Here is a 27,672-nt window from a genome sequence, read left to right on the forward strand (position 1 = left end):
CCATACCCAACAAACTACCCTTGGTCCTTCCTTTTACTTTCCTAACGCGCCTGGCATTCACTTAATACAGAGCTGCAATTCTGCCAGTTCAGGCGAACAAAGCTCCCCCCTCAACTCTAGCAATGAATACACGTAGCTTAAAATGAAAAGAAATAATTTAAAATCCAGTTCTTGAATATTCAATTGTAGATTATCAGTTTTGCAGGTTAGACACGAGGAGGATCATCTACAGCAAAATTAGTAATCCAGGAATGTAGCACAGAGCTTTAGTACTCAAAAGTGTGAGCCACAGATCAGCAACAGGGGCCTCCCTGTCCTCCCTAGGACTCTCTTAGAAATGTAGGCCTACCCCAAACCTACCAAGTAAGAACCTGCAAAATCCCCAGGTGATTCTTATTTTGAGAGGGTTGGTAGAGGAAAAAGCAAGGCTTTGGAGTCAATCAGAAAAGCCTGAGCTCAAATTCCAACTCCACCACTTCCTTGTTGTGTGAAGGTAAGGAAGTGCCCTCTCTGCTAAATGAATACAGCACCATGATGTGTGCAGAAATGGAACTTGTTTATCAGCCAAACTTGACGATCTTATGAACAACCTAACTCACCCTAAAAACAAGCAACAACAAAAACTAAAATAGTCATGATCTGATGCTTAGAGCATACCCAAAATTTTTATCCAATTTACAAAGTAAATCAAATCAAGAGGACCTGCTTGTTCTTTGGAAGACTTACAACTGAAGATCTAATACCAAATGTGTTTTGCCTAGATTTCATATCCATTTTTTTTTAGCAAGTTTATTAAAGTCCATTAAGAGGCAAATCCATTAAGAACAACTACTATGGGGGCACCTGGGTGGCTCAGTCAGTTGAGTGTCTGCCCTCGGCTCAGGTCATGATCCCAGGGTCCTGGGATCGAGCCCCACGGTGGGCTCCCTAATCAGCGGGGAGCCTGCTTCTCCCTCTCCCTCTCCCCCCCCCCCCGTGCGTGCTTTCTCTCTCTCAAATAAATAAATAAAATCTTAAAAAAAACAACAACTATGGATTCCAGAAATACAGTACACATACTACCTCTGCTCATCCTGGCACAACCCCTCTGGGCTGAATGGCAGCAAAATTTTCAGGATTAGGAAACTGATGCAATAGCCATCAGAATAAAAGAAAAAATTTGAGGATTCACAGAAACACAACATCATGAATTGCAGCAGCTTATTTCTGGTTAGCTCACAAACAACATTACCTTTTTGGCACCAAAATCATAAGGACAAAAAACTTAAATATTTGTAATGCAGACCTGCAGATCAGCATTGGCCTCTAAGAGTTTGAGACATGGCAGATCAAACATGAAAAAAATGAGTCGTGTTTAGGAAATATTCTCATTTTTGTTGACATTGTTTTTGTTTTTCATATGAAAAAACTCCTTCTTCCTCAACATTGGCTATTTTTTCATGCCGTATGATTATATCTTAGTAACCTGTGAACATGAAGACTGACCTTCATGTTACTGAATTACTGGTTACGACGCTGACCAGAATGTATAGGCTACGGTGCCTGGCATCCAGCAGATGTTCAACAAACATTTTATAAATGAATGTATGAACAAATGATTGGAAATAAGCCTTAGTTTAGCCCTGTCCATTCTATTTTTAAAATAAAGACTTGATAAATTTATGTATCAAAACTATAACATTCTATATATTGAAACCTCCTAGTATTTAATCTAGTTTTCTACAGCAACACAATTCATCAACCTATAACTATCAAGTCAAGAGCAATGCCCAGTAACATTCATTTTTCCTGTTTCACATATAATGCTTCCTGGGGATGCTTCACTAGTTCTCCTGTTTACCATCATTCATAAAAGCCTTAACTTTCTCTCACTGCATCTCTCTTTGTCTTACAATGTGACAGTTCAGCAATCATGGCCTGGAACCCTAACATATGCAAATGTATGCAAGTGTATGCAAGATCAAAAAATAATTAGTAACCTCAGGTAACATTCAAGTTGGTTCTTGAGGAATTCTGGAATTTATGAATGATAAAGAGCTACTATTCTAATAGGATCCTTTCTCCTAGTATGCTAACAAGGCATTTGGCTTCTAAATCCAGACCAAATCAGCAAACCCATATTAACTAGGAAAGTATCAATTTACATCGTAAATATTTAATTAGTTATCATGATAAATTTGATGCCCAATAGTTAGCAAATATCTCTTAATATGTAAGGGATGGAAATGTAAGTAGTTATTACTATTAACAAGGAACAATAGACTATGTCAACAATTAGTAAGCGATAATTGTTTAAATGTAGCAGGATGAATTTGGATTCAAATAGAAGAAATACCTAAATATGGAATCTTTTATAAAAGCAGCTCATGACTAGCCACACGCAGATCTTTGAAGTTGCTAGGCAAGAAAAATGGGGCATGAAAAGATTAAGTGAATTAACCCAAGTTAGAAAGCAGACCAAGAACAGAGAGCACAAATAGGTAAAACACACCTGAGAAGTAATAAAATTAATAAATGCTCCTGGGTGGCTCAGTTGGTTAAGTGGTTGGCTCTTGACTTCGACGCAGGTGATAATCTCAGGGTCGTGAGATGGAGTCCCACATCAGGCTCCATGTTGAGCAGGGAGTCTGCTTGAGATTCCCTCCCTCCCTCTCCCCACGCCCCACCCTGGCTCACACATACATGTGCACATGCACTCACTCCCTCTCAAATAAATATATCTTTAAAAAAAATAGGAAAAAAAATGTAGGTGGAAAATACAAAGCATCACACAAACACATAATGCCACCTACTAAATTCAGCAATTTAAATACACATATAATGTTATCCTTTCTCTTCCTTCTCTCTTTTTCTTTTTTTTTTTCTTTTTAAAGAGAGGGAGAGAGAGAATCCCAAGCAGGCTGCATGCCCAGGACAGAGCCCAATGGTGGGGCTCCATCTCACAACCCTGAGATCATGACCTGAGCCAAAATAAAGAGTTGGGACACTTATAACCAATTGAGCCACCAGGGTGCCCTTTTTTCTCTTCAAGATCAAATTTTGTTCAGCCAAAGCCAGCAGTTTCCAGCCTCAATACATACACACGTATAATGTACTTCTGTAATGAATACATTTCTGAAAATGAAACTTATGTCTAGTCATCATACAGGCAACTAGGTAAACAGCATCTAACTTTTGTCCTCCATCCTCCCCTTTCCCTGACTTAAAAAAGTAACCCATCATAGAGCTCAGGAATCAAGAAAATGAGGTCCAAAAGGAAGCACGGAGCCAAGTACACCTACTTGTAGAACCCATGTGAAACAGCTGGAGGTGATGGTGATCAACAGAGGAAGGCCCAGGAGCATTAAGATATACTGATTTTTCAAGGAATTCATTCAATAAACACCAAGTGGTGGGGACAAAAAGTTAGGAAATGCACAGCAGGAAGAGAAAAGAATTAAGAAGGTAACACAGTGAACTGGTTTCCTATTTACAGCTTACTTTAAATTTGGGTCTAACGCAGTATTAAAAAATAATATATTTTAGGTTGTAAGTCTGTTTTAACTCATGTAAGAGCAAAAGTTATACATGATCCCTATGAAACTGTAGGTAAAATAGCATAGGTTAGAGGTTCATCATCAAATGAGAGAATGCATATCAAGAGCACAACACAGTGCTGACCTAGCACATAGAAAATGCTCAAAAATTGTTAGCACTTATTATTACATAAGATTAATACAATCTCCTATTTTATTTTGTGAACATTTTACATATATATATGGAAACGGTGCCTTTTCAAGAAATTTAGATTTGGTCAAAAAGAAAAATATGTACTGACCATGGTCAGAAATCCTAAGTTCTAATTTCAGTATTAATTAGCTGAGTGACCTAAAGCAATAAAATTCTCAGCCTCAGATTCCTTGCTTTGAATTAATAAAAAGAGTACATATAGACTAAGAGGGGGAAGATTCTACCTAAAGAACTGATTTGTAGCAATTAGGAAACCATTTATGCAACATGACTTTTCAGCAATTCCTTTATGCTATACATTTATAATTCTTGCTATTAATTTCTGATTTCTGGTAGCTCTGTTTTATAGAATTCTCCTTCACAGCCATGCAACCCCTTCTCAAACAGAAAAAAGAGAGCCATAGCTATAATTACCACATTATTAAATAAAATGTAAAGAAAAAAAAAACCCAGATACACCAATACCTAATGAAATTTACCAGACTTTGTACAGTCTTGGACCTAGAAAAGCTGGACAAGATTTCTCGTATTAGTTGTGCTTCAAAATCACAATTTTAGGAAATCATCTGATATATTCGAGTAATATTTTTTAAAGGGGAGTGGGCACAGATGAAAATAGTGTATCAACTTTCTAAGGAATAGCCTTTAGAATTATCTCTACTGTTGCCTGAGGTCTAGCCAGAAGTAAAGCCTTTAACAGCCTGACTGGCAGAGACCCAAGTCTGAATATTAATGACATTGAATTCTCATCTAGTCTTCCCTCTTCTTCCCTTAGTTGACTACTGGTATGATGACTGACATGACAATAACCACCCTGGCATGACATCAGGTTCCCAAAACAGAATTCTCTTTTTTTCAATTCTATTATCAAGGGCTGGGAAGGAGAAGTAAGTACAGAAAAAATACAGTCATATCTCTATATATAATTTTCATTAGGAAAAATGGGCGCATTCTGGCCTTACCACTTCCACAGAGACCTTGGAGTCTACAAGGGAGGTGTGATATGCTTAAGTCACCCTCCCCACTACTACTGCCCTGGTCCAAGTTGTCAACACACCTCACCTAGGCTACTGCAATAATAAATAGCCTTTGAGCTGTACATTCTGCTCTTTTCTCCATAGTCTGACACATATCATATTACTCCTCACTCAAAACCCTCTAATGGCATCCTAACATACCTAGAATAAAATCTCCAATCCTTACCATGGCCGACATGGTTCTACACGTGCTGACTTCTGCTTTCTCCAACCTGCTTTCAAATGCTCTCCTCGATCACTCCACCCCAGATACATGGGGCATTCTTGCCACATCTCGAACTTGACAAGCTTCTTGCATTGGCCATTCTCTATATATTCCTCCAGAATTTACATGGCCCATTCCCTGACTTCACTCAGGCTTCTGCTCACATGTCACCTCTTCAAAGAAGCCTTCCCAGGCACCCTGGGTAAATTAACTGTACCCTTCATGGAGAAGATAATTAAAAATTAAGAATTGAGGAACTGGCTGCCCACAAGACTGTCTGAGAAATGAGTAAATATGCAGTGTGAAGATGAGTGGTGTTTTGAGTGAGCAAGACCACACTGTTAATTATTGAAACATGTCCTCCTTCACAACAACCCAAGTTTTCAAACTCAAAAAGGACAGATTTTGATGTTCTTATTTCCACAGAATGCTCCAAACAAGGCCACCCTATTTATTACTATTTTCCAGAATACAAAGCAGAGTGAGGAAGACATGTTAACTGGTCAGAATGAAGCAATAACTCAAACCAAAATTTGGGGTTACTTGGAGATTACCTTCTGCTTTCAGGATGGATGCTCCTACCAGACCCAAACCTCCTGCAGATGGTAACTATACACTCTGGACAAAAATACCAAGAAAGCAATTACTTGAAGGCACTGGACAGTGAGCAGAAGGTGGTAAATTCCAGAGAGGAGCTGAAATTTAGGAAGGAATTACCAACATGAGTAGAATCACCGTTGCTTTTATCCTGACAGAAGGCCAGAGTCAGCAGACAGCTAAACTCACATACAGCATCCAAGTCTTTCTGGCCTAAAGAACAAGAGGGAAGAGAGTGGGCCAAAAACAGCCCTGGGAAAGAAAGGAGATTCCAGGAAAGAGAGAGCCAGATAGAGGGAGCTCAAGTTCTATGTATAAACTACCCAGTTGCTGGCCCACCTCTAAACCATGTGTGCATGCTTGGTGCTGTCTGCAAGCAGACCAACAAAAGATAAAAGGATCGAACTAAAATTTGAGTTGCTGCTCAAGAGACAGAACTTGCAGTCTGAGTCCAACCAAATAAATTGCTTGCGAAAACTAAAATATTGATACTTTTCAGAGAAATAAAACAAAATCCAGTCTTCACAATATAACATTCATACTGTACAAAACTATGTGATGTACCAAGAACTAGAAAAACATGACCCTCAAGAACGAAGAAAATCAATTAAAACAAATCCACCAAGTGACCTATATGTTGGAATCGGCAAAGATGTGAAAGTAGCTATTATAACTATGTTCAATAAAGTATACTCAGAATGGAAAAAAAGAGAGGAAATCTCAGCAGAGAAACAGAAACTATTATTTTAAAAACATGGATATTCTGGAACTGGAAAATACAATATTTGCAATTTAAAATTGATTGGATGAGCTTAACTGTAGAGATGACACAAAAGTCTGTGAACTCGATGATAAATCAAGAGAAATGATCAAAATTGCAGAATAGAAAAAAAAGGTTTAAGAAAATGAACAGACACTGAGAACTGTGGGACAAAAGCAAAATGTCTAATATACATATAACGGAGTCCCCAAAGGAGAGGAGAGAAAGAATGGAACAGAAAAAAATATCTGAATAAATAATGAAGTAAAAATTTCCCAATATATGATGGAAAAAAAATTGACAGATTTAAGAAGCTTAGTGAATCCCAGTCAGAACACAAATCAAAGAAAACCATGCCAAGGCATATCATACTCAAACTGCTGAAAACCAAATATAAAGTCTTGAAAGCAGCCAGAGAAAAAGAACATATTCCGTACAGGGAAACAAAAATTTGAAAACCACTGACATACCATCAGAAAGAAGGGAGACCTGGAAACAGTGGAACATCTTTAAGATGCAATGAAAGTGGTGGTAACCCAACCCAGTAAGGAGTTTTGGGAGGGACTAGCTTTCAAATCCCTTGGCATTATACTTCTCTCCACTTGACTTCCATTAGATGGTCTTTGTTGTTACGCTCCCAGAACTAAGGAACCTGATTCAACTGTTTACAAAACAGGCAAGAGACACAGCAGTCACCCACCATCACCACGTCTGTTCAGCAGCCCCACACCATTCTGACGAGACAGCTACTTCAACTAATGGCACTTCCGCCATCTCTCTGGATGGAGTCCAGTCACCTTGCCCAGGCCCTATCCCATTTGAACTGATGAGAATTAAAGCATTCGGAAGAAGAGTATCCAAGGGTGGTGGCAGATATCTTTACTGACATATCCAATGTAGTTTCCCCTTTGTCATCTAAATAATAGACAAGAATGAGGAATTTTAATAAAGAAATACCATAGGCGCCCCTAAGACAATCCCTCCCTACTAAAAACCTAGGGCTCAATAGATTTCATAGCTCACAAATATTTAGCATTTATCCTAATGCTTAGATGAGAACCCGAGCACAAGAGAAGCACAAATTTCCCATCATTTTCTGAAATGGTATGTGGATTCCTGGGTTGATTCAAATATGCTAATTTCAAATCATTTTCCCTGAAGGATTGGAATCTGAGAGACTGCCTGGGAATCACCCTACTGCTAATTTTATAAAGATCTGTTAATTATAACATAACGGATAGGGTACGTCTGCATCCCAGGTAGGAAAATTAGTCCACGATGTCTCGTAATAGTGCCATTTCTCCAGAGGGGAGAGAGCTGCCGGTCCCTCCTAGTCTCGATACCTGGTAATGTTGGCTCTATCCCCAAGAGGTCAGCAACTGAACCACTGCCCACAAAAATCTGCCTCTCTTAAATAGAAAGCACAGTCAAAATATTTAGAGAATACAGTGAATTCTCCAACTTGAAACTGTTTCCTCTTTTTCAGAAGAACTAGAAATAACTGGTATCGCTAATATGAACAAGCTATTCAGAATGGCCTCCCATTTGGAAAGTTTCTGGCATTTTCCAACTAGGCATTGTATTATTGCAATGAGCTGCCCAGTAATCAAAGAGGACTACTTATTTCCCACCAGAGTTAAAAGAAGGGATTAGTTCTGGTAAGTTCTCTAACAAATTTCAGTCATTGTTAAAGAGGCATCGGCTTCTCTATAGCCTTATCAAGACTCAGGATCCTTATCAAAGAAAACTCAGGAAAAATGGAAAACAAAGGCTGCTTTATTATTCTATTTGAGCAGCATCCACCTTTCACAGAACAAATTTTTTTTTTAATTTCAATGATATTTAAAAAGTTGTAACGGGGAAAGAAAAAAGTGAAATTTATTTGGAAAGAAATCTATGAAGAAACCTTCTCATTCACAACATTTTTCTTACCATACAAGATAAATTCTGGGATCAAAAGTTTTTAGAACCCTACAATTCAATTCAAATTATAAATTCAATTAAAATAAATTATAAATTCAATTAAAATTAAAAAAAGAAAAGACTAGCAGTGGTAGAGAGAAAATTTAAAACAAAGATCTGTACAGGAGAAGGTAGTAACAGCTACGACACAAAGGGAAATTATGCAGAGGATAGAAGAGGCCTTTATCAGTGAAGCGAGTTAAAGTTGTCCATAACATAGGCAGCATATCCATACTGTGTTCCAGCTTCTTGGACATGAGGGGATAAGTAGGAATCAAATAATTATTGGGTACCTTTCTAGATTCCTTACTTGTATTATTTTATTTTCCTCTCTAATACTTAAGTCAAAGAAGTTAATTAACTCATCAAAGATCACAAAATTGACTACTTAATCCTAGGTCTCTATTACTCCAAAACTCATACTGTCCTGTCTTATTACTCCAAAACTCATACCATGTGGCTGCTCAGAAAATATTTCACATGAATCAGTTTCTTGCGGATATAATTTTAAAAAACCAGTCTAGAGCAAGCATTCCCCTTCTAAACAGATTCTTCCTCAAAACTACACTAATTTTCTTAGGCAAGCTTCTGGCAATGCAGGGCCCTTCGGAACTTCTGCCTGTCTTTGCTACCTTTTTCTGGAAAGTATCCATGACACAGGGTAACTAGTGGCAGTTTGTTTGCTTATGACTTGCTCTAAGGCCTCACATTTAAGATAAATGGGTAATCTACTAGACTGCCAAATTTATGCCAGAAGGTGGGTAAACAAAGCCCTCAGAACTAAAGCCCTATCCTGCATAACTGACTATTATTTTTCCTGGAAAACACAGCATCCAAATCATGACAGATAAGATAAGGTAAAGAATGAGAAAGAACCTGTGAGAGACCACAGAAAAGGTTCAGGATCTCCAACTTCCAAATATTTCAAACCCCAACTCCAATCTTCCAAAAAACCTCTACAATATCCTAATAAAGAAATGGGTCTTCTTGCTAAATCTGGGAGGTGATTAAAACTGCAGCTTCTGGAATCAGACACACTAAAGCTCAGCTCCTCCATGATTTGTCATGATTACGACCTTAGGCAAAAGAGTTAACCTCTCTAAGCCTCTGTTTCCATAGATATAAAGTGAAGAAACTGTAATAATGATGTAAGTTCTATAAACCCTAAATTACACTGCCTGGGTCATATGCACTTCCTAAGTATTAGCTTTGTCATCATCATTCTCATCAACATCTTTGTCATGACATGGAAGACATCAACAGGGTAACTGAAGGACTTTTGTAAACCTTCATGGGGCCAATATCAATTTCAGTTTTGGTGAGTCTTAGGAGATTCGGGAAGTGAGTAGCAGAGATGGAACTGGCAAGGCCTGAAAGGACCAAAAAAGAAGCAAGCAGAAATTCCATGGGGAAAGGAAATCTGTATAGTTAAAAAAAATATATGTATGTCTACAAAGATATACATTATATATATTTGGAAAAGGGATTACGAGTAAAATGCTATCTCATGCAGTAAAACAAACTGCTCATTTTTCTATTACCATGATGGGGACGCCAATGTCGGGCCACAGAAGGTCCTCTGATGGTAGCTTGGGAGAATTCCATACCACCACTACCTTGTTCAGGTAAGGGAGGCCATTCAGTCTCTCTAGAGAGTTCATAAGCACTTCCTCCCGCTCATAGGTCAACATCACCACTGTGAACTGCTCTCGTGGAACATTGCCTCCAAGTGCTGCCTGAAACTCCTTGCCAGAACCCCCAGCTCCACCACCAATAGGCCGAAATCCAGTCCCTGAGCCCAAGAATTTGGCCTCTGAGGGCAACACAGGATCAAAGGGTGTGTGGGGGAACAGATGGAAAGGCCCCGGAGCAGAGTTCCAGCTGCGGTAAAAATCAGTGACAGTCAAAGTAAAGTTGCGGAGGTATTTGGGTGAGGCATAAGGCGGCTCCGTCTCCACTGGCCCCAGGTCCAGGTCCCCATTGTCGGCCATGTTAGGGTCAGTTCCAGCCGCCTTGCCTGACCGATGGGGGATCTCAGCTGCTGCCTCTTCCCGGATGGGAGCAGCTGGGATCTGTATGCGAGTCCTAATCATAGCCAGCACGGTATTAAAAATACTGTCAGCGGTCGAGAAGTAAGTCTCCCAGAGAAAGCGGCCTTGCCGCCGCATAGCCAGCAGATCACTATCTGAGAGGCTTCGTAACAGAAAATGAACCTCGGTAACACGCGGCTTGGGCACGACCAGGGCGGCCTCATTCCACTGCAGCATGTCCTGGTAAGGAAGCTGTACTTGCTCCCCCAGCACAACTGGGACAGCACCGACTTCCAGGGCTTCGAAGAGACGTGTTGCACACCCAGACGAAATAACCAAGTGAGGGTCCCCAGGAGTGATAATTAGTGCGAAGGTGGAAAGCTTCAGTAATTCTAAGCGGTCCTCACGTTCACCACACAGTGCCCACTCAGTAGGCAGACTGAGTTTAGGCTGGTTTTTGCAGGTAAATTCTACCAGGACCTGATCTAGCTTGCTGTCCTGTACAGCCTTTAAGGTAGCAATGATACGATCATCGTAGTCGGCTGGAGGGTCACCTTCCATTTCTTCTTCAAAGGAGCGGGCCTCCTGAAGGCTGGATCTCAGTGATTCAATCTTCTCACCCTGGAAGGTGAAAAGATATTTCCGCTTAACTGGCACCTGTGGTGGGATTTCCATGAAGTTGGGCTCTGACATGGCATGGACTAGTGGCGATACTACCAAGTCAAAGCCAGGTCTGTACTGGGAAGCATAGAAAGTAGACTGAGCCACCATGGCACGGCCTGTACTGACATTATACAGTAAATTCTGTGTATCCGACTTCCGAGACAGGTTGATGATGACATGGTTGTGTCCATCTGTCCGCCAATGTGGTAGAGAATAGAGCTGCTTCTCAAGTTCGGCAGGCCGAAGCACTACTGGCTCCTGTATTTCTCCCACTAATATCACATAAAGGCAGGCAATGTCCGCGTTTTCTGTAACATATACATTGGCTCGTGCTGTAGCCTGAAAAGCTTGCTTGACCAAAGGATCCAGGTAGCTGCCGAAGGCAAACTGGTCACTGTCATACACATAGACTGGAAAACCGGAGGTGAGAGGACAGCGAGAATAATCGAAACAATTGTGCAGCCGGCATCCCCGTATGACTTTTGGGGGAGGAAGACCAGCATCATCCTTCTCCGGAAGCAATCGGATAGGCAGAGAAAGTTTGGGCTGATTTTGAGCCATCAGCTCTTTATAAGAGTGCTCCGTCTGGCTAATGACATTCTTCAGTTGAAGCAGGTCCTGCTTGGCATTCTCAATACTCTTCTTACAGGCTTCAATCTTCAGATTCAGCTTGGCAATTTCACTGTTCAGCTCTTGCCGCTTGGCTTCCAGCTGCAAGAGCTCCTCACTTACAGACTCACGAATCCGGCAAAGGTCCAGCACATGCTTTACCTCGCATAGTTCATTACCAGCCCTTGGGCCAAAAATCCGCTTGCCTGCCTCATCAGCCTCATCCAGAGTAGTGAGATAATAGTGAGCAATTAGGGGGAAGAAAACCAGGATAATGAAGAGTGTAAAACTGAGCCACGTGAGTCGGATCCGGTTGGACCACCGTAACATACAGGTCTGACCTCCATTCCCCACTCCCCCATTCCGCAACATGGTATAGCCCGTCATGAGTTCCTGTGTGGCTTTTGCCCCCTCTAATCACGTTGGGTCACTCGCCATAACCATGAGTTTCTATTAGACAAACTCAATCTCTTTTCACTCACACCTTCCTGCTAAGAGTTAGTGTGCTCCCTGTACAAGGCACGGAATAAAATGGAAATTTCATTTTCCTCAGCTGTAATTGAAATGGTCTCTGACCTTATTCCAGCAGATTTTAAGTTCTGGTTGTTGACCAATGGACATGTCCTTACTCTTTATCAAATGGTAAAAGGTACCACATTGTTGATGAGATGAAAAGGAAAAGGTCCCTGATGACGAAACCCAGGAAAAATAACCTGGAATCAGACAGACTTTTTCAACTGCCATAGCTCTTGTTCCTTGGTTTTGCTGACCAACAAATACGCATATTTACTATTCACAGTCATAAAGTAGCTGGTTAGAACAGAAAGAAATGCCAGCCTCTTATCGATGTCATTGCCAACAATCAGGCCTGCAAAAGAAAGAGAACCATGTCAGTCTTGAAAAGATTATGTCCAACAACCCCACCTTCCCTCAGTTTCTAGAAAATGGTTCTATCTTAAAAGGTAAAGGAACAATTGGAACATTGGGTGTGTGTCTCATAGAACATTCTAAATTCAGTTTAGGTTGCGTTCAGTATGGATATTTTACTTGTGGTTAATAAGATATGGATAAGTGTCCAAAAACAGCTTCAGATTTTATACACACAGACATACATACCCCTTCCTCCTGTTTAACTGGATATAGAGAATTAGAGCTCTATAAAATGAAGATCAACTACATTAGACAGAGTGCAAAGAGGTCTGCAACAATTTTTATTCAACACTAAGGCAGCATCTTTAGATGGAGAGAAACACCATCCTATCCAGCCTTGATAGCCAGGTTTATTCCTAAGAAGAGTCTCCTTTTGATTTACTTTTTAAAAAAAAGAGACTCTGAGCAGCTCAATGTTTTATATTCAGAGTTGAAACGAGTTGAAGAGAACTCTTTTGATCTTTACCCAGTAGTAGGTGCATTAATCCAGAGACAAAATGTATTTCCCAGTTTGCTTCTCATTTATCTTCTGCTAGCAGACATCATGTGCTCCTTCTTAAAATATAAATAGTAACTTGGTCTTTTAGAAAGACTACTATACTTAGAAATGAGGGCCATTATTTCTTCTCCCTTGGAGACAGATTTGCTATCAAACCTTACACCTCAGTTTCCTAATCCCCCAAGATGGAGAGAAGTGTACGGAGACAGAAACAATATATTGTGTTGCTATGACAAGAAAGGACAGAGGATGTGAGGGTATTTTCAGCTAATAAATCTTGAAACAACATTCCCACTCCTGTTCACTTACCAAACTTTACTATCAGTGGCTACAAAAGCTTTTTCACTTGTTTTCATCTCAAACTTAACATGTAGAATTGAATTCCTAATATTCTGTGCCAAAGAACATTCCCAATTTCTTTCATTCATTTCCTCCAAAAAGTATTTACCATACTCTTAACATGTCTAAGATATGTTCAGCATAACTGTGGAAGAAGCTAGAATGCAAAATAATCTTTGACCTCATGGAACCTCCTTTAACCCAAGACTAAGATATAAAGGAACAGCAAGGATACTACTACAAGGTAGTATAATGTATGTAGCCCGTCAACAGGTTTCATTTCACAATCTTCTCTCTAGCTTCTACGTTTGGTAGAGATGTAAAATTATTAAAGTTTGGATACAGTCTTCTCCCCTCTAAATAAAAAAAAGTTGCCAGTGTTAATAAAAGGCTTGAGTAAGTAGAACAAGAGATAAGGACAACAGAAAACAAAAACTATTGATCACAAAAGAGCTTAAATTTGGTGGATCAAACCATGGATAATTAACAGCTGAGCAAATATCCCAGAGAATGTAAATCAATATTTCTAAAGCATTATCCTTGTAATTCAAATGTTAAAAATCTCTCTGTTTCCAAAACAATACTCTCTGCACCTTACAATCAAATTATGACAAAGAAGTGGAGGAAATAAAGGAATGCATAATCAAGGAATTCAGGTGATTCATTCCCTCCTTACCGTATGTTTCCAGATCCTTCCTTTTTCTAACTCATGCAGCATTTTACTTCAGTATATAATTTCTTGAAATAGCGAACTCCAGGTCCAGGGCTTGCTCTCCTGACAAAAAATAGAAAAATGACATGCTATTAGAAAAATAATCAATACTGGGGCGCCTGGGTGGCTCAGTCAGTTAAGCATCTGCCTTCAGCTCAGGTCATGATCCCAGGGTCCTGAGGTCGAGCCCTGTGTCGGGCTCCCTGCTCAGCGGAGAGCCTGCTTCTCCCTCTCCCTCTGCCTGCCACCCTGCCTACTTGTGCTCTGTCAAATAAATAAATAAAATCTTAAGAAAGAAAAGAAAAGAAAAGAAAAGAAAAGAAAAGAAAAGAAAGAAAGAAAGAAAGAAAGAAAGAAAGAAAGAAAGAAAGAAAGAAAGAAAGAAAGAAAGAAACTCACTACTAAAGGTGCTATTAAAGAATGTATTTACTGAAGGGGGGAGATGCTGGCGGAGTCGGAGAACCCTAGGCTTGCCTCATAGTCCCACGAACACAACTAGGTAACTACCAAATCATCCCAATACCCCAGAAATTGACCTGAAGACTGGCAGAACAAACTCCACAACCAAAGGTAGAAAAGAAACCACACAAAGAAGGTATGAAGTGCAGAGACACGGTCTGGGAGAAGAATGGATCTTGGCCACTGCAGTGGTCAGGGAGCCACAGTGGTGAGAAAGGGTAAGAGACAGACTAGCACCCACATGTGGAAGACAAATTCCCCTAGCAATGGCTTAGAAAGCAAGAGGGGCCAAATTTCATGAGTTTCTGCAAACAGTGGGGCTTAAAGCCTGGTGTTTTAAAAGTCCACAGGCTTGCCTCAGGGAGAGCCTAGCGGGCATGGGATTGTTCTTGGAGAGAAGGCAGGGCAAACAGCCCGTGGACATACAGTGTGGAAACATCAATCGGAAGAGCGCCTGGGGCACACAGTGGGGAGGTTATTTGCTCATCCAAAAGGCAGTGTTTGCAGAGAGACCTCTCCAGGAATGAAGGAACTGGCCTGCACCAAAACCCCTGCCCCCACCACTCAGCATGAGCACAGGGTCACCTGTGGAACCTGTACACCCCTCACTGCCTAACTCGCTTACACCAAGCCCCACCACCCTTGCTGAGCTCCAGTAGACCCACCCTTCCCAATCAGGCTTGCCTCAATCCCAGCACAGTGGGCCCCCAACCCCTAAAGATTGGCACAACCTCCTGCCCATACCGCATCTCCCGACCTGGGAGTTTTGCAGAGCCTCAGTTCGGGCAACAGTGGCAACAGGTCTCATTTCACAAGCAGACCAGAGCAATTTAGTAAAAACTCATCACATTCAGGCCAGGGACCAAACATTGCTCACAACAGGCAGACAGCCTCTGTAGGGGCGCCTGGGTGGCTCAGTCGTTAAGCGTCTGCCTTCAGCTCAGGGCGTGATCCCGGAGTCCTGGGATCGAGCCCTGCATCAGGCTCCCTGCTCCAATGGGAGCCTGCTTCTTCCTCTCCCACTCCCCCTGCTTGTGTTCTCTCTCTCACTGGCTGTCTCTCTCTCTCTGTCAAATAAATAAATAAAATCTTAAAAAAAAAAAAAAAAAAAGACAGCCTCTGCAGATGACTGGCCTGAAGGATAAAGTAACCAGAACACAACAGCAGAGCCCAGGCAGCACACAATGGAAACACTACCTGAAGTGCCAGGCCCTAGGGAACAGGGGACACTGCACTGCAGGGCAGTACTAGACCTCTTCTTCATAAGGCCATTATCCTTAAGAACAGGAGACATAACTGATCTTCCTAACACAGAGAAACAGGCACAGAGACAAAAAGAATGAGATGACAGAGGTATGTGTCCTAAAGTAAAGAACAGGACAAGGCCACAGCCAGAAATATAAGTGAAACAGATATAAGTAACATGCCTGATAGAGAATTTAAAGTAATAATCATAAAAATATTCGCTGGACTTGAGGAAAGACTGGAAAGCATCAGTGGGATGATTAACACAGAGATAGGGAATAACATAGCAGAGATAAAGGGCTCAATAAACGAAGTAAGAAACACACTTGATGGAATGAACATCAGGCTGGAAGAAGCAAAGGAACAAATTAATGACATAATAGGCACAATAATGGAAAGTAATCAAGCTGAACAAAAGAGAGAAAAAAGAACTGTGCAAAATGAGAATAGACTTAGGGAACTTAGTGACCCCATCAAACATAATTACATTTGTATCATAGGAATCCCAGAAGAAGAAGAAGAAGAGAGAGAGAAAAGGGGGCAGAAAATTTATCTGAAGAAATAAGAGCTGAAAACTTCCCTAATCTGGAGAACGAAAGATATTCAGATCCAGGAAGTACAGAGAACCCCCAACAAAATCAACAGAATCCACCAAGAGATACTGTAATTAAAATGGCAAAGCGTAATGATAAAGTAAAAAAAATTAAAGCAGCAAGACAAAAAAAGACAGTTACAAAAGGGAAACACCATAAGGCTATCATCAGATTTTTCAGCAGAAACGCTGAAAGCCAGAGAGAGTGGCATGATACATTTTAAGTACTAAATGGGAAAAATCTCCAGCCAAGAATACTCTATCCAGCAGGGCTATCATTCAGAATAGAAGGGGAGATAAAGAGTTTCTCAGACAAAAAATAAAGAAGAACATGACCACTAAACCAGCCCTGCTAAAAATACTAAAGAGGATTCTTTGAGTGGGAAGGAAAGACCAAAAGTGACAGTATGAAAGTAGGAAACATAAAAGCAGTAAAAAAATGAATATTTCTATAAAAATTCAGTTAAGGAACTCACAAAATAAAAGGATGCAAAATACGACACCATATACCTAAAGTGTAGGGAGGAGTAAAGAATGGTTCAAACTTAAATGACCATCAACTTAATATAGACTGACATATGCTGAAGATGTTATATATAAACCTAATGGTAAAGACGCCTGGGTGGCTCAGTTGGTTAAGCGTCTGCCTTCAGCTCAGGTCACGATCCCAGGGTCCTGAGGTTGAGTCCCACATCAGGCTCCCTGCTCAGTGGGGAGCCTGCTTCTCCCTCTGCCTGCCGTTCCCCCTGCTTGTGCTCTGTCTCTCTAACAAATAAAGAAATAAAAATCTTTTAAATAAATAAATAAACTTAATGGTAACCACAAATCAAAAACTACTAATAGATATGCAAAGAATAAAGAGAAAGGAATCCAAATATATCACTAAAGAAAACTAGTGAACCATGAAAGAGAAAGAAAAGAAAGGATCAGAGAAAAACTTCACAACCACAAAACAAGGACTAAAATGGCAATAAATTCATATCTATCAATAATTATTTTTTAAAAATATTTGTTTTAGAGAGAGAGGGAGAAAGTGCGTGAGTGTGCACAAAGCGTGCAGAGGGAGGGGCAGAGGGAGAATGAGAAAAATCCTCAAGCCAGCTCCGCACTGTGCATGAACCCCAATGTGGGGCTGGATCCCAGGACCCTGAGATCACGACCTGAGCTGAAATCAAGAGTTGGACACTTAACCAACTGAGCACCCAAGTGCCCTTATCAATAATTACCTTGACTATAAGTGGACTAAACGCTCCAATCAAAAGACATACAGTGACAGAATGAATAAAAACACAAGACCCACCTATATGCTGCCTACAGAAGACTCATTTAAGACCTAAAGACAGCTGCAGACTGAAAGTGAAGGAATGGAGAAATATTTATCATGGAAATGGATATCTATCAAAAGAAAGCTGCAGTAGCAATACCCATGTCAGTCAAAACAGATTTTAAAACAAAGACTGTAACAGCAGACAAAAAAAAAAGCCACTGTATAATAATAAAGGCGACAATCCAAGAAGAAGATATAACAATTGTAAATATCTACCCACCCAATATGAGAGTACCGAAATGTATAAAACAGTTAGTAAGAGACCAAAAAAAAAAAAAAAAAAAAACCTAATCAATAGTAATACAATAATAGTAGGGAAATTTATTTTATTTTTTTATTTTTCTAAAGTAAGCTCTACACCCAACATGGGGCTTGAACACACAAATCTGAGATCAAGAGTCACCTGCTATACCGACTGAGCCAGCCAGGTGCCCCAATAATATTAGGGGACTTTAAAACCCCACTTATATCAACTGACAGATCATCCAGTCAGAAAATCAACAAGGAAAAAATGGCTTTGAATGACACATTGGATCAAATGGATTTAGCAGATATATTTAGAACATTCTATCCTAAAACAGTACAATACACATTCTTTTCAAGTGTACATGGAACATTCTCCACAGCAGATCACATATTAGGCCAAAACATAACTCTCAACAAATTCAAAAAGACTGAAATCATACTATGCATCTTTTCTGACCACAACACTACAAAACTAGAAATTAACCACAAGAAAAATCTGGAAAGACCACAAATACATGGAGGTTAAATAACATGCTACTAAACAATGAATGGGTCAACAGAGAATGCAAAGAAGAAATCAAAAAGCACGTGGAAACAAATGAAAATGAAAACACAAGGGTCCAAAACCCTTGGGATGCAGCAAAAGCAAAAAGGGAGGGAAGTTTACAACAACACAGACCTACCTTAAGAAGATAAATCTCAAATAAACAACCTAACCTTACATCTGAAGGAGCTAGAAAAAGAACAAACAAAACCAAAACCCAGCAGATGGAAGGAAATAATAAAGATCAAAGTAGAAATAAATGATTCAGAAACAAACAAACAAAAAACCCAGTAGAACAGATAAATAAACCAGCAACTGGTTCTTTGAAAGGATCAACAAAATTCATAAACCTCTAGCCAGACTCATCAAAAAACAAAGAGAGGGATGACTGCGTGGCTCAGCTGGTTAAGCATCTGGCTCTTGATTTTAGCTTAGGTCATGATCTCAGGGTCGTGAGATCGAGCCCTGCATCAGGCTCTGTGTTTAGCATAGAGTCTGCTCTAAATTCTCTCTTCCTCTCTCTCTGCTCCTCCCCCTACTCTCTCTCTCTAAAATATTAAAAAAGAGAGAGAGAGAGAGAAAGGATTCAAATAAAATTACAAATGAAAGAGGAGAAAAACAACCAACACCACAGAAATACAAATAATTGTAAGAGAATGTTACAAAAAACTAATACCAACAAAGTGGACAACGTAGAGGAAATGGATATGTTCCTAGAAACATATAACCTACCAAAACTCAATAAGAAACAGAAAATCTGAATAGATCGATTACCAGCAAGAAGATTGAATCAGTAATCAAAAATAAATAAATAAACTCCCAAAGAATGAAAGTCCACGACCAGATAGCTTCACAGGCAAATTCTACCAAAGATTTCAAGAGTTAACAAAAAAAGAGAACTATAGGCCAATATCTTTGATGAACATCAATGCAAAAGTCCTCACAAAATATTAGTAAACAGAATTCAACAATATATTAAAAAATCATTCACCACAATCAAGTAGGACTTAATCCTGGTATGCAAGGGTGGATTAATATCCACAAATCAATCAACATCATACACCACATCACTAAGAGAAAACACAAAAACCATATTATCAACTCGAAAGATGCAGAAAAAACATCTGACAAAGCACAGCAACTACTAATGATAAAAGTCCTCAACAAAGTAGGTTTAGAGGGAACATACCTCACATAATAAAGGCCATATATGAAAAACCCACAGTGAACATCATATTCAATGGGGAAAAACTGAGAGCTTTTCCCCTACGGTCAGGAATAAGACAAAGATGTCCACTCTTATCAACAGAGTGATACTCTCTTATCAACAGAGTACTGGAAGTCCTAGCCACAGCAATGAGACAACATAAAAAAATAAAAGGCATCCAAATTGGTAAGGAAGAAGTAAAACTTCCACTATTTGCAGATGACATGTTACTCTACATAGAAAACCCTAAAGACTACACCAAAAAACTACAAGAACAGATAAATGAATTCAGTAAAGTTGCAGGATATAAAACAAATGCAGAGAAATCTTGCATTTCTATACACCAATCAATGAAGCAGCAGAAAGACAAACTAAGAAAACAGTCCCATTTATCACTGCATCAAAAATAATAAGATCCTTGGGATAAATCTAATCAAAGAGGTGAAAGACCTGTACTCTGAAAACAATAAACACTGATGAAAGAAACTGAAAATGACACAAAGGAATGGAAAGATATTCCATGCTCATGGATTGGAAGAACAAATATTGTTAAAATATTTATACAACCCAAAGCAATCTACACATTTAATGCAATCTCTACTAAAATACCAACAGCTTTTTTCACAGAACTAGACCAAAAAATCCTAAAATTTACATGGAACCATAAAAGACCCTGAATTGCCAAAGTAATTTTGAAAAAGAAAACCAAAGCTGGAGGTATCACAATTTTGGACTTCAATTTATACTATAAAGTTGCCGTAATCCAAACAGTATGGAACTGGCACAAAAACAGACACATAGATCAATGGAACAGAATAGAAAACCCAGAAATGAACCCACAACTGTATGGTCAATTAATCTTCAACAAAACAGGAAAGAATATACAATGGGAAGAAGACAATCTCTTGAACACATGGTGTTGGGAAAACTGGACAACAACGTGCAAAAGAATGAAATTGGACCACTTTTTTTATACCATCCACAAAAATAAACTCAAAATGGATTAAAGACCTAATCCAAATGTGAGACCCTGAAACCATAAAAGTCCTAGAAAAGAGCACAGGCAATAAAGTCTCTGGCCATCAGCTGTTGCAACATTTTTCTAGATATGTCTCCTGAGGCAAGGGAAACAAAAGCAAAAATAAACTATTGGGACTACATCAACAAAACTAAAAGGCAACCCATGGAATAGGAGAAGATATCTGCAAATGACATATCTGATATAAGATTAGTATCCAAATATATAAAAGAACTTACACAAATCAACAACCAAAAAACAGACATCCAATTAAAAAATGGGCAGAAGACATGAAGAGACATTTTTCCGAAGAAGACATACAGATGGCTAACAGACACATGAAAAGATGCTCAACACCACTCACCATCAGGAAAACGCAAATTGAAACCACAATATCACCTTACACCTGTCAGAATGGCTACAATCAAAAACATTAAGAAACAACAAATGTTGACAAGGATGTGGAGAAAAAGGAACCTCTTGCACTGCTGGTGGGAAAACAAACTGGTGCAGCCACTCTAGAAAACAGTATTGGAGGTTCCTCAGAAAGTTAAAAATGGAACTATCCTATGATCCAATAATTATGCTATTGGGTATTTACCAAAAAAATACAAAAATACTGGTTCAAAGGGATACACGCAGCCATACGTTTGTAGCAGCATTATTTACAACAGCCAAATTATGGAAGCAGCCCAAGCGCCCATCAACAGATGAATGTATGAAGAAGATGTGGGGTGTGTGTGTGTGTGTGTGTGTGTGTATACATATATACAATATAATGGAATATTATTTAGCCATAAAAAAGAATGAAATCTTGACATTTGCAATGACATGGATGGAACTAAAGAGTATAATGCTAGGTGAAATAAGCCAGTCAGAGAAAGACAAATACCATATACCATATGAGATTTCACTCAGATGTGGAATTTAAGAAACAAAACAAACAAAGGAAAAAGAGAGAGAGAAGCCAAGAAACAGACTCTTAACTATTGAGAACAAACTGATGGTTATCAGTGGGGAGGTAGGGGGTGAAACAGATGAAATAAGTGATGGGGATTAAGAAGTGCACTCTTTGTGATGAACACGGACTTGCTGAAACACTATTATACACCTAAAACTAATATAACACTTTATGCTAACTAAACTGGAATTAAAATAAAATAAAAATGAATATATTTAGACAACTATGAAAAGCCTTCCCTTAAGTATATAAGGTGACCCCAGAATTTAACGTTCAAACAGAGACACTCTTTTAAGTGCAAAAGGGTGCTATTAATAACTATACTGGAACAAGAGGCATAAATTGATACTTGAAGACAAACTGTCCAGATATAGTTACCTGTTTATGTACTCTAAGAAAAGGGAATAAACTAAAACACTGAAATGTAAAAAAAATAATCATCATCCCTACCTTTTAGAAGTATAAACTGAGATTTTTATAGAGAAAACAATTTATCCGGAATTTGCTTAAAAGCAAAACAGGATGAGGGGCGCCTGGGTGGCGCAGTCGTTAAGCGTCTGCCTTTGGCTCAGGTCGTGATCCCAGGGTCCTAGGATGAAGCCCTGAATTGTCAGGCTCCCTGCTCAGCAAGGAGCCTGCTTCTCCCTTTTCTTCTGCCTGCTGCTCCCCCTGCTTCTACATGCTCTCTCTCTGACAAATAAATAAATAAAATCTTTTTTAAAACACACACACACAAAGAAGGGCATTACATAATGATAAAAGGGTCAATCTGATAAGAGGATATAATATGCATAAATATTTATGCACCTAACATAGGAGCACCTAAATATTAAAAACAAATACTAATGGATATAAAGAGAGAAACTGACATAATACAATAACAGTAGGGAACATCACACTCCCAATTACATCAATGCATAGATCATCTAGACAGAAAATCCGTAAGTAAACATTGGCCTTAAACGACACACTGGACAGAGAGACTTAACAGATACATACAAAACATTTCATCACAAACTGCAGGATACACATTTTTTTTTCAAGTACAGATGGAACATTCTCCTGGATAGATCACATGTTAGGCCACAAAACAAGTCTCAGTAAATTCAAGAACACTGAAATCATATCAAGCATTTTTTCCAATTATAACAGTATGAAACTAGAAATTAGTTACATGAATACTGGAAAACACACAAATATGTGCACACTAAATAACATCAATGAAGAAATCAAAGACAAAATTTAAAAATACCTTAACACAAATGAAAATAGAAACACAACTTGGCAAAATAAATGGGACAAGAAAAAGCAGTTTTAAGAGGAAGTTCATAGAACTACATGCCTACCTCAAGAAACAAACAAACAAAATTCCAAATAAACAATCTAATTTTACATGTAAAGGAATTAGAAAAGAACAAAATAAGCCCAAAGTTAGTAAAAGTAAAGAAATAATAAAGATCAGAGCAAAAATAATGAAAAAGAGGCTAGAAAAACAACAGAAAAGATGAATGAAAATAAAAGCTAGTTCTTTGAAAAGATAAACAAAATCAATAAACCTCTAGCCAGACTCATCAAGGAGGGAAAAAGCATCCAAATAAATAAAATCAGAAATGAAAGAGAAGTTAAAACTCACACCACAGAAATATAAAGGATCATAAGAAACTTACAATTCTATATCAACGAATTGGAAAACATAGGAAAATGGATAAATTCCTGGAAACACAACCTTCCAAGACTGAATAACAAAGATATGGAAAAATCTGAATTGACCAATTACAAGTAACTGAAATTGAATCAGTAATTTTAAAACTCCCAAAAAACATTAGTCCAGAACCAGACGGTTTTACAGGTAAATTCTACAATATATATAAAAGAACAGTTACTACCTAATCTTCTCAAATTATTCCCAAAAACTAAAGAAGGAAAGCTTCTAAACTCATTTTATGATGTCGGTATTAACCTGATACCAAAACCCAGAAAAAGACACAAAAAAAGGAGTAAATTACAGGCCAATATCCCTAATGAATGCAGACGCAAAAATTTTCAACAAGATATTACCAAACTGGGGACAGAGGTAAGATGGTGAAGGACTAGGGGACACTAACTTCATCTGGTTCCTGGAATTCAGCTAGTTATCAGGTCATTCTGAACACCTGCGAACTCAACCGGCAACCTGAGAAAAGAATTGCTACAATTCTACAAATAGAAAAGCAATCACTTTTTCCAAGGTAGGAGGTGTGGAAAAGTGAATCTGAGGCAATATATCATTGGAAGATCACCTGAAGGGGGAGGGAACCTCTGTAAGCCTGGTACCAGAAAGCAATATAAGCAGCGGAGAGCAAAAAAGGAACTTTTAGAAGTCTGCTCTGGCAGGGGATGCCCCTGCCTGAAGGGTGCTCAGGTGGCAAAGTGGGGCAGACTCCCAGGTGGGACAGTGTGGTCTCAAGATATCTGGGCTCACAAACAGAACGGGGGTGCCTGAGTGTGGCAGAGTTCCCAAGCCTTGGAGCAGGGAAGCAGCTGCAAATAGTGAGCCCAGGTGTGGGCTTTGTGCTCAATGTTGCCATAAACAGCAAATGAGGACCCAGTCCAGTGACTGCTCTCCAAGCAGGGGCCCAGCAAGGGGCAAAACTGTGGCAAGTCCCCACTCCCTCCCCCAGGAGGAGCAGCGCTGGCGCGTACCACAAAAGTCCATAACGTTTGTAGACTTGAAACAGGGTCGCATGCCTGAGATAAAAACACTCAGTCTCAGGCTGGGTGAACACTGAGTGCGGACAGAAACCAGGGAGACAAGAGTGATTGACTGCTTTTCCGTGAGGACACACTGAAGAGTCGGGGGGCACAAACTTTCATCTCCAGGGCTGGAGATTGGGAAGCTGCAGTTTTCATCCCCCAAATCAGTGCTGAAAGCCTTCGGAGAACAAAAAGCTACATAGAGCAATCCAGAGCCACTTACACTGAGCCCGGCCGCCTGGCAAGGGGGATACAATTCCACCCAGGTAAAGACACCTAAGAATCAGCCCAACAGGCCCCTTCCCCAAAAACCAGCAGGAACTTCAGCTAATATCAAGTTTACTGATCACAAAGAACTGCAAAACTCCTGCACTAGGGGAAATTAGTATATAGAATTCATGGTTTTTTCTCACAATTCTTTAGTCTTTCAGTTTTAAGTTTCTTTCCTTTTCAGCTAATTCATTTTGTCAACTCTTTCCCTTTTTTAATTTTCATTTTTACATTTATGTGATATATATATTTCATTTTTGGCTTCCTTTCATTGTGTCAATTTTATTTTTGTATATGTATGTAAGTTTTCCTTAATTTACAATTTTGGGATCTAGTTTCTTCTAACAGACCAAAATGCACCCAGGATCTACTTTAATGTTCTGTTCTGTTCACCTCCTGTTTGATTTTATTCTCTTTTTTTTCTTTTTTGGCTTCTGATCTTTTCTGATTGTAGTATATTTTTTTCTGGTGTCACTGTTCCTATTTTTCTATTTTTTTTCTCTCTTTTACCTATTCCTCTCTGGACATAATGACAAGATGGAAGAACTCACTGCAAAAAAAGAGAACAAGTGGCAGTACTCATTGACAGGGATTTAATCAATATGGGTATAAGTAAAATGTCAGAACTAGAATCCAAAACAACAATTATAGGGGTGCCAGGGTGGCTTAGTCATTAAGCATCTGCCTTCAGCTTGGGTCATGATCCCAGAGTCCTGGGATCAAGCCCTGCATCAGGCTCCCTGCTCAGCAGGAAGCCTCCTTCTCCCCTCTCCCACTCCCCCTGCTTGTGTTCCCTCTCTCGCTGTGTCTCTCTCTGTCAAATACCAAAAAAAAAAAAAAAAAAAAACTTTAAAAAAACAATAACAGCAACAACAATTATAAAGGTACTAGCTGGGCTTGGGAAAAAAACAAAACAAAACACAGAAGACCCTAGAGAATCCCTTACTGGAGAAATAAAAGAACTAAAATCTAAACAGGTCAAAATCAAAAAGGTTATTACTGAGATACAATAAAAAATGGAGGCTTTAATTGGTAAGATAAATGAGGCAGAAGAAAGAGTCAGTGATACAGAAGACAAAATAATGGAGAATAAAGAAGATGAGAAAAAGAGATAAACAACTACTGGATTATGAGGGGAGAATTTGAGAGATCAGTGATACTATAAAGTGAAACAATATTAGAGTAATTGGGATCCCAGAGGAAGAGGAAAGAGGTGGGGTGGTTGAAGTTTTATTTAAGCAAATTATACCTGAGAACTTCCCTAATCTGGGGAAGGAAACAGACATTCAAGTCCAGGAGATCCAGAGAAACCCCCCATCAAAAGTCAATAAAAAATAGGCAACATACAATAGTGAGGTTTGCAAATCTCAAAGACAAAGAGACAATTCCGAAAGCAGCTCAGGACAAGAGATCCATGACCTACAAGCACTGAAACATAAGGCTGGCAGCAGACCTATCCACAGAGGCCAGGCAGGCCAGAAAGGTCTGGAATGATATATTCAGGATGCTAAATGAGAAAAATATGCAGCCAAGAATACTTTATCCAGCAAGGCTGTCATTCAGAATAGAAGGAGAGATAAAGAACTTCCAGGACAAACAGAAACTAAAAGAATTTGTGATCTCTAAACCAGCCCTGCAAGAAATATTAAGGGGATCCTTTAAGCAAAGAGAGAGCCCTAAAGTAACACAGACCAGAAAGGAACACAGACAACAGACAGAAAGAGTGACTTTACAGGTAACACAATGGCACTAAATTCATATCTTTCATTAGTTACTCTGAATGTAAATGGGCTAAATGCTCCAATCAAAAGACACAGGATATCAGATCAGATAAATAAAACAAGACCCACTGATGTGCTGTCTATAAGAGACTCATTTTAGACCCAAAGATACCTCCAGATTGAAAGTAAGGGGGTGGAGAACCATTTATCATGCTAATGGACAAGAAAAGAAAGCTGGGGTAGCTATCTTTAAATCAGACAAATTAGATTTATTTATTACTGAAGACTGTAATAAGAGATGAAAAAGGACACTATATCATAATTAAAGGGTCTATCCAACAAGAAGATCTAGCAATTGTAAATATTTGAGCCCCTAACTTGGGAGCAGCCAGTTATATAAACCAATTAATAACAAAATTAAAGAAACACATTGATAATAATACAATAATAGTAGGGGACTTCAACACCCCACTCACTGCAGATCATCTAAGCGGAAGATCAACAAGGAAACAAGGGCTTTGAATGACACACTGGACCAAATGGACATCACAGGTATATTCAGAGCATTTATCCTAAAGCAAAAGAATACACATTCTTCTCGAGTGCACATGGAACATTCTCTAGAATAGATCACATACTGGGTCGGAAATCAGGTCTCAACGAGTACTAAGTGATTGGGATTTTTCCCAACATATTTTCAGACCACAATGCTCTAAAACTTGAACTCGGGGTGCCTGGGTGGCTCAGTTGGTTAAGCGGCTGCCTTTGGCTCAGGTCATGATCCCAGGGTCCTGGGATCAAGCCCTGCATTAAGTTCCCTGAGTGGTGGGGAGTCTGCTTCTCCCTCTCTCTGCTCCCCCGTTCATACTCTCTCTTTCAAAAAAACAAACAAACAAAACAAAAAACAAAATCTGAACTCAATCACAAGAGAAAATTTGGAAGGAACACAAATACATGGAGGATACAGTGTCCTACTAAAGAATGAATGAGTCAACCAGGAAATTAAAGAATTTAAAAAATTCATGGAAACAAATGAAAATGAAAACACAACTGTTCAAAATCTTTGGGATGCAGCAAAGGTAGTCCTAAGAGAGAAGTATATAGCAATACAAGCCTTTCTCAAGAAACAAGAAAGGTCTCAAATACACAACCTAACCTTACACCTGAAGGAGCTAGAGAAAGAACAGGAAATAAAGCCTAAACCCAGCAGAAGAAAAATAATAAAGAAGAGAGCAGAAATCAATGAAATAGAACTGAAAAGAACAGAACAGATGAAT

At 39.2% G+C, this 27,672-nt stretch overlaps 1 protein-coding gene across 8 annotated transcripts in view; it reads right to left on the minus strand.

Annotated features, from left to right (window-relative positions):
- EXTL3 (exostosin like glycosyltransferase 3) overlaps positions 1-27,672 on the minus strand; it is a 131,953-nt gene that overhangs the window by 24,448 nt on the left and 79,833 nt on the right. For all 8 annotated transcript variants that reach the window (XM_087866604.1, XM_045773959.2, XM_045773958.2 and 5 more), the window contains 2 exons: positions 14,037-14,135; positions 9,832-12,460 (listed from right to left, as the gene is read on the minus strand). In XM_087866604.1, the coding sequence (XP_087722730.1) occupies positions 9,832-11,979 (2,148 nt within the window). In that variant the 5' untranslated portion in view covers positions 11,980-12,460; positions 14,037-14,135. The remainder of the gene's footprint in view (positions 1-9,831; positions 12,461-14,036; positions 14,136-27,672) is intronic.

This window comes from Ursus americanus, chromosome 13 (assembly GCF_024610735.1).
Source record: "Ursus americanus isolate L20-20 chromosome 13, mUrsAme1.1.p, whole genome shotgun sequence".
Taxonomy (NCBI): domain Eukaryota; kingdom Metazoa; phylum Chordata; class Mammalia; order Carnivora; family Ursidae; genus Ursus; species Ursus americanus.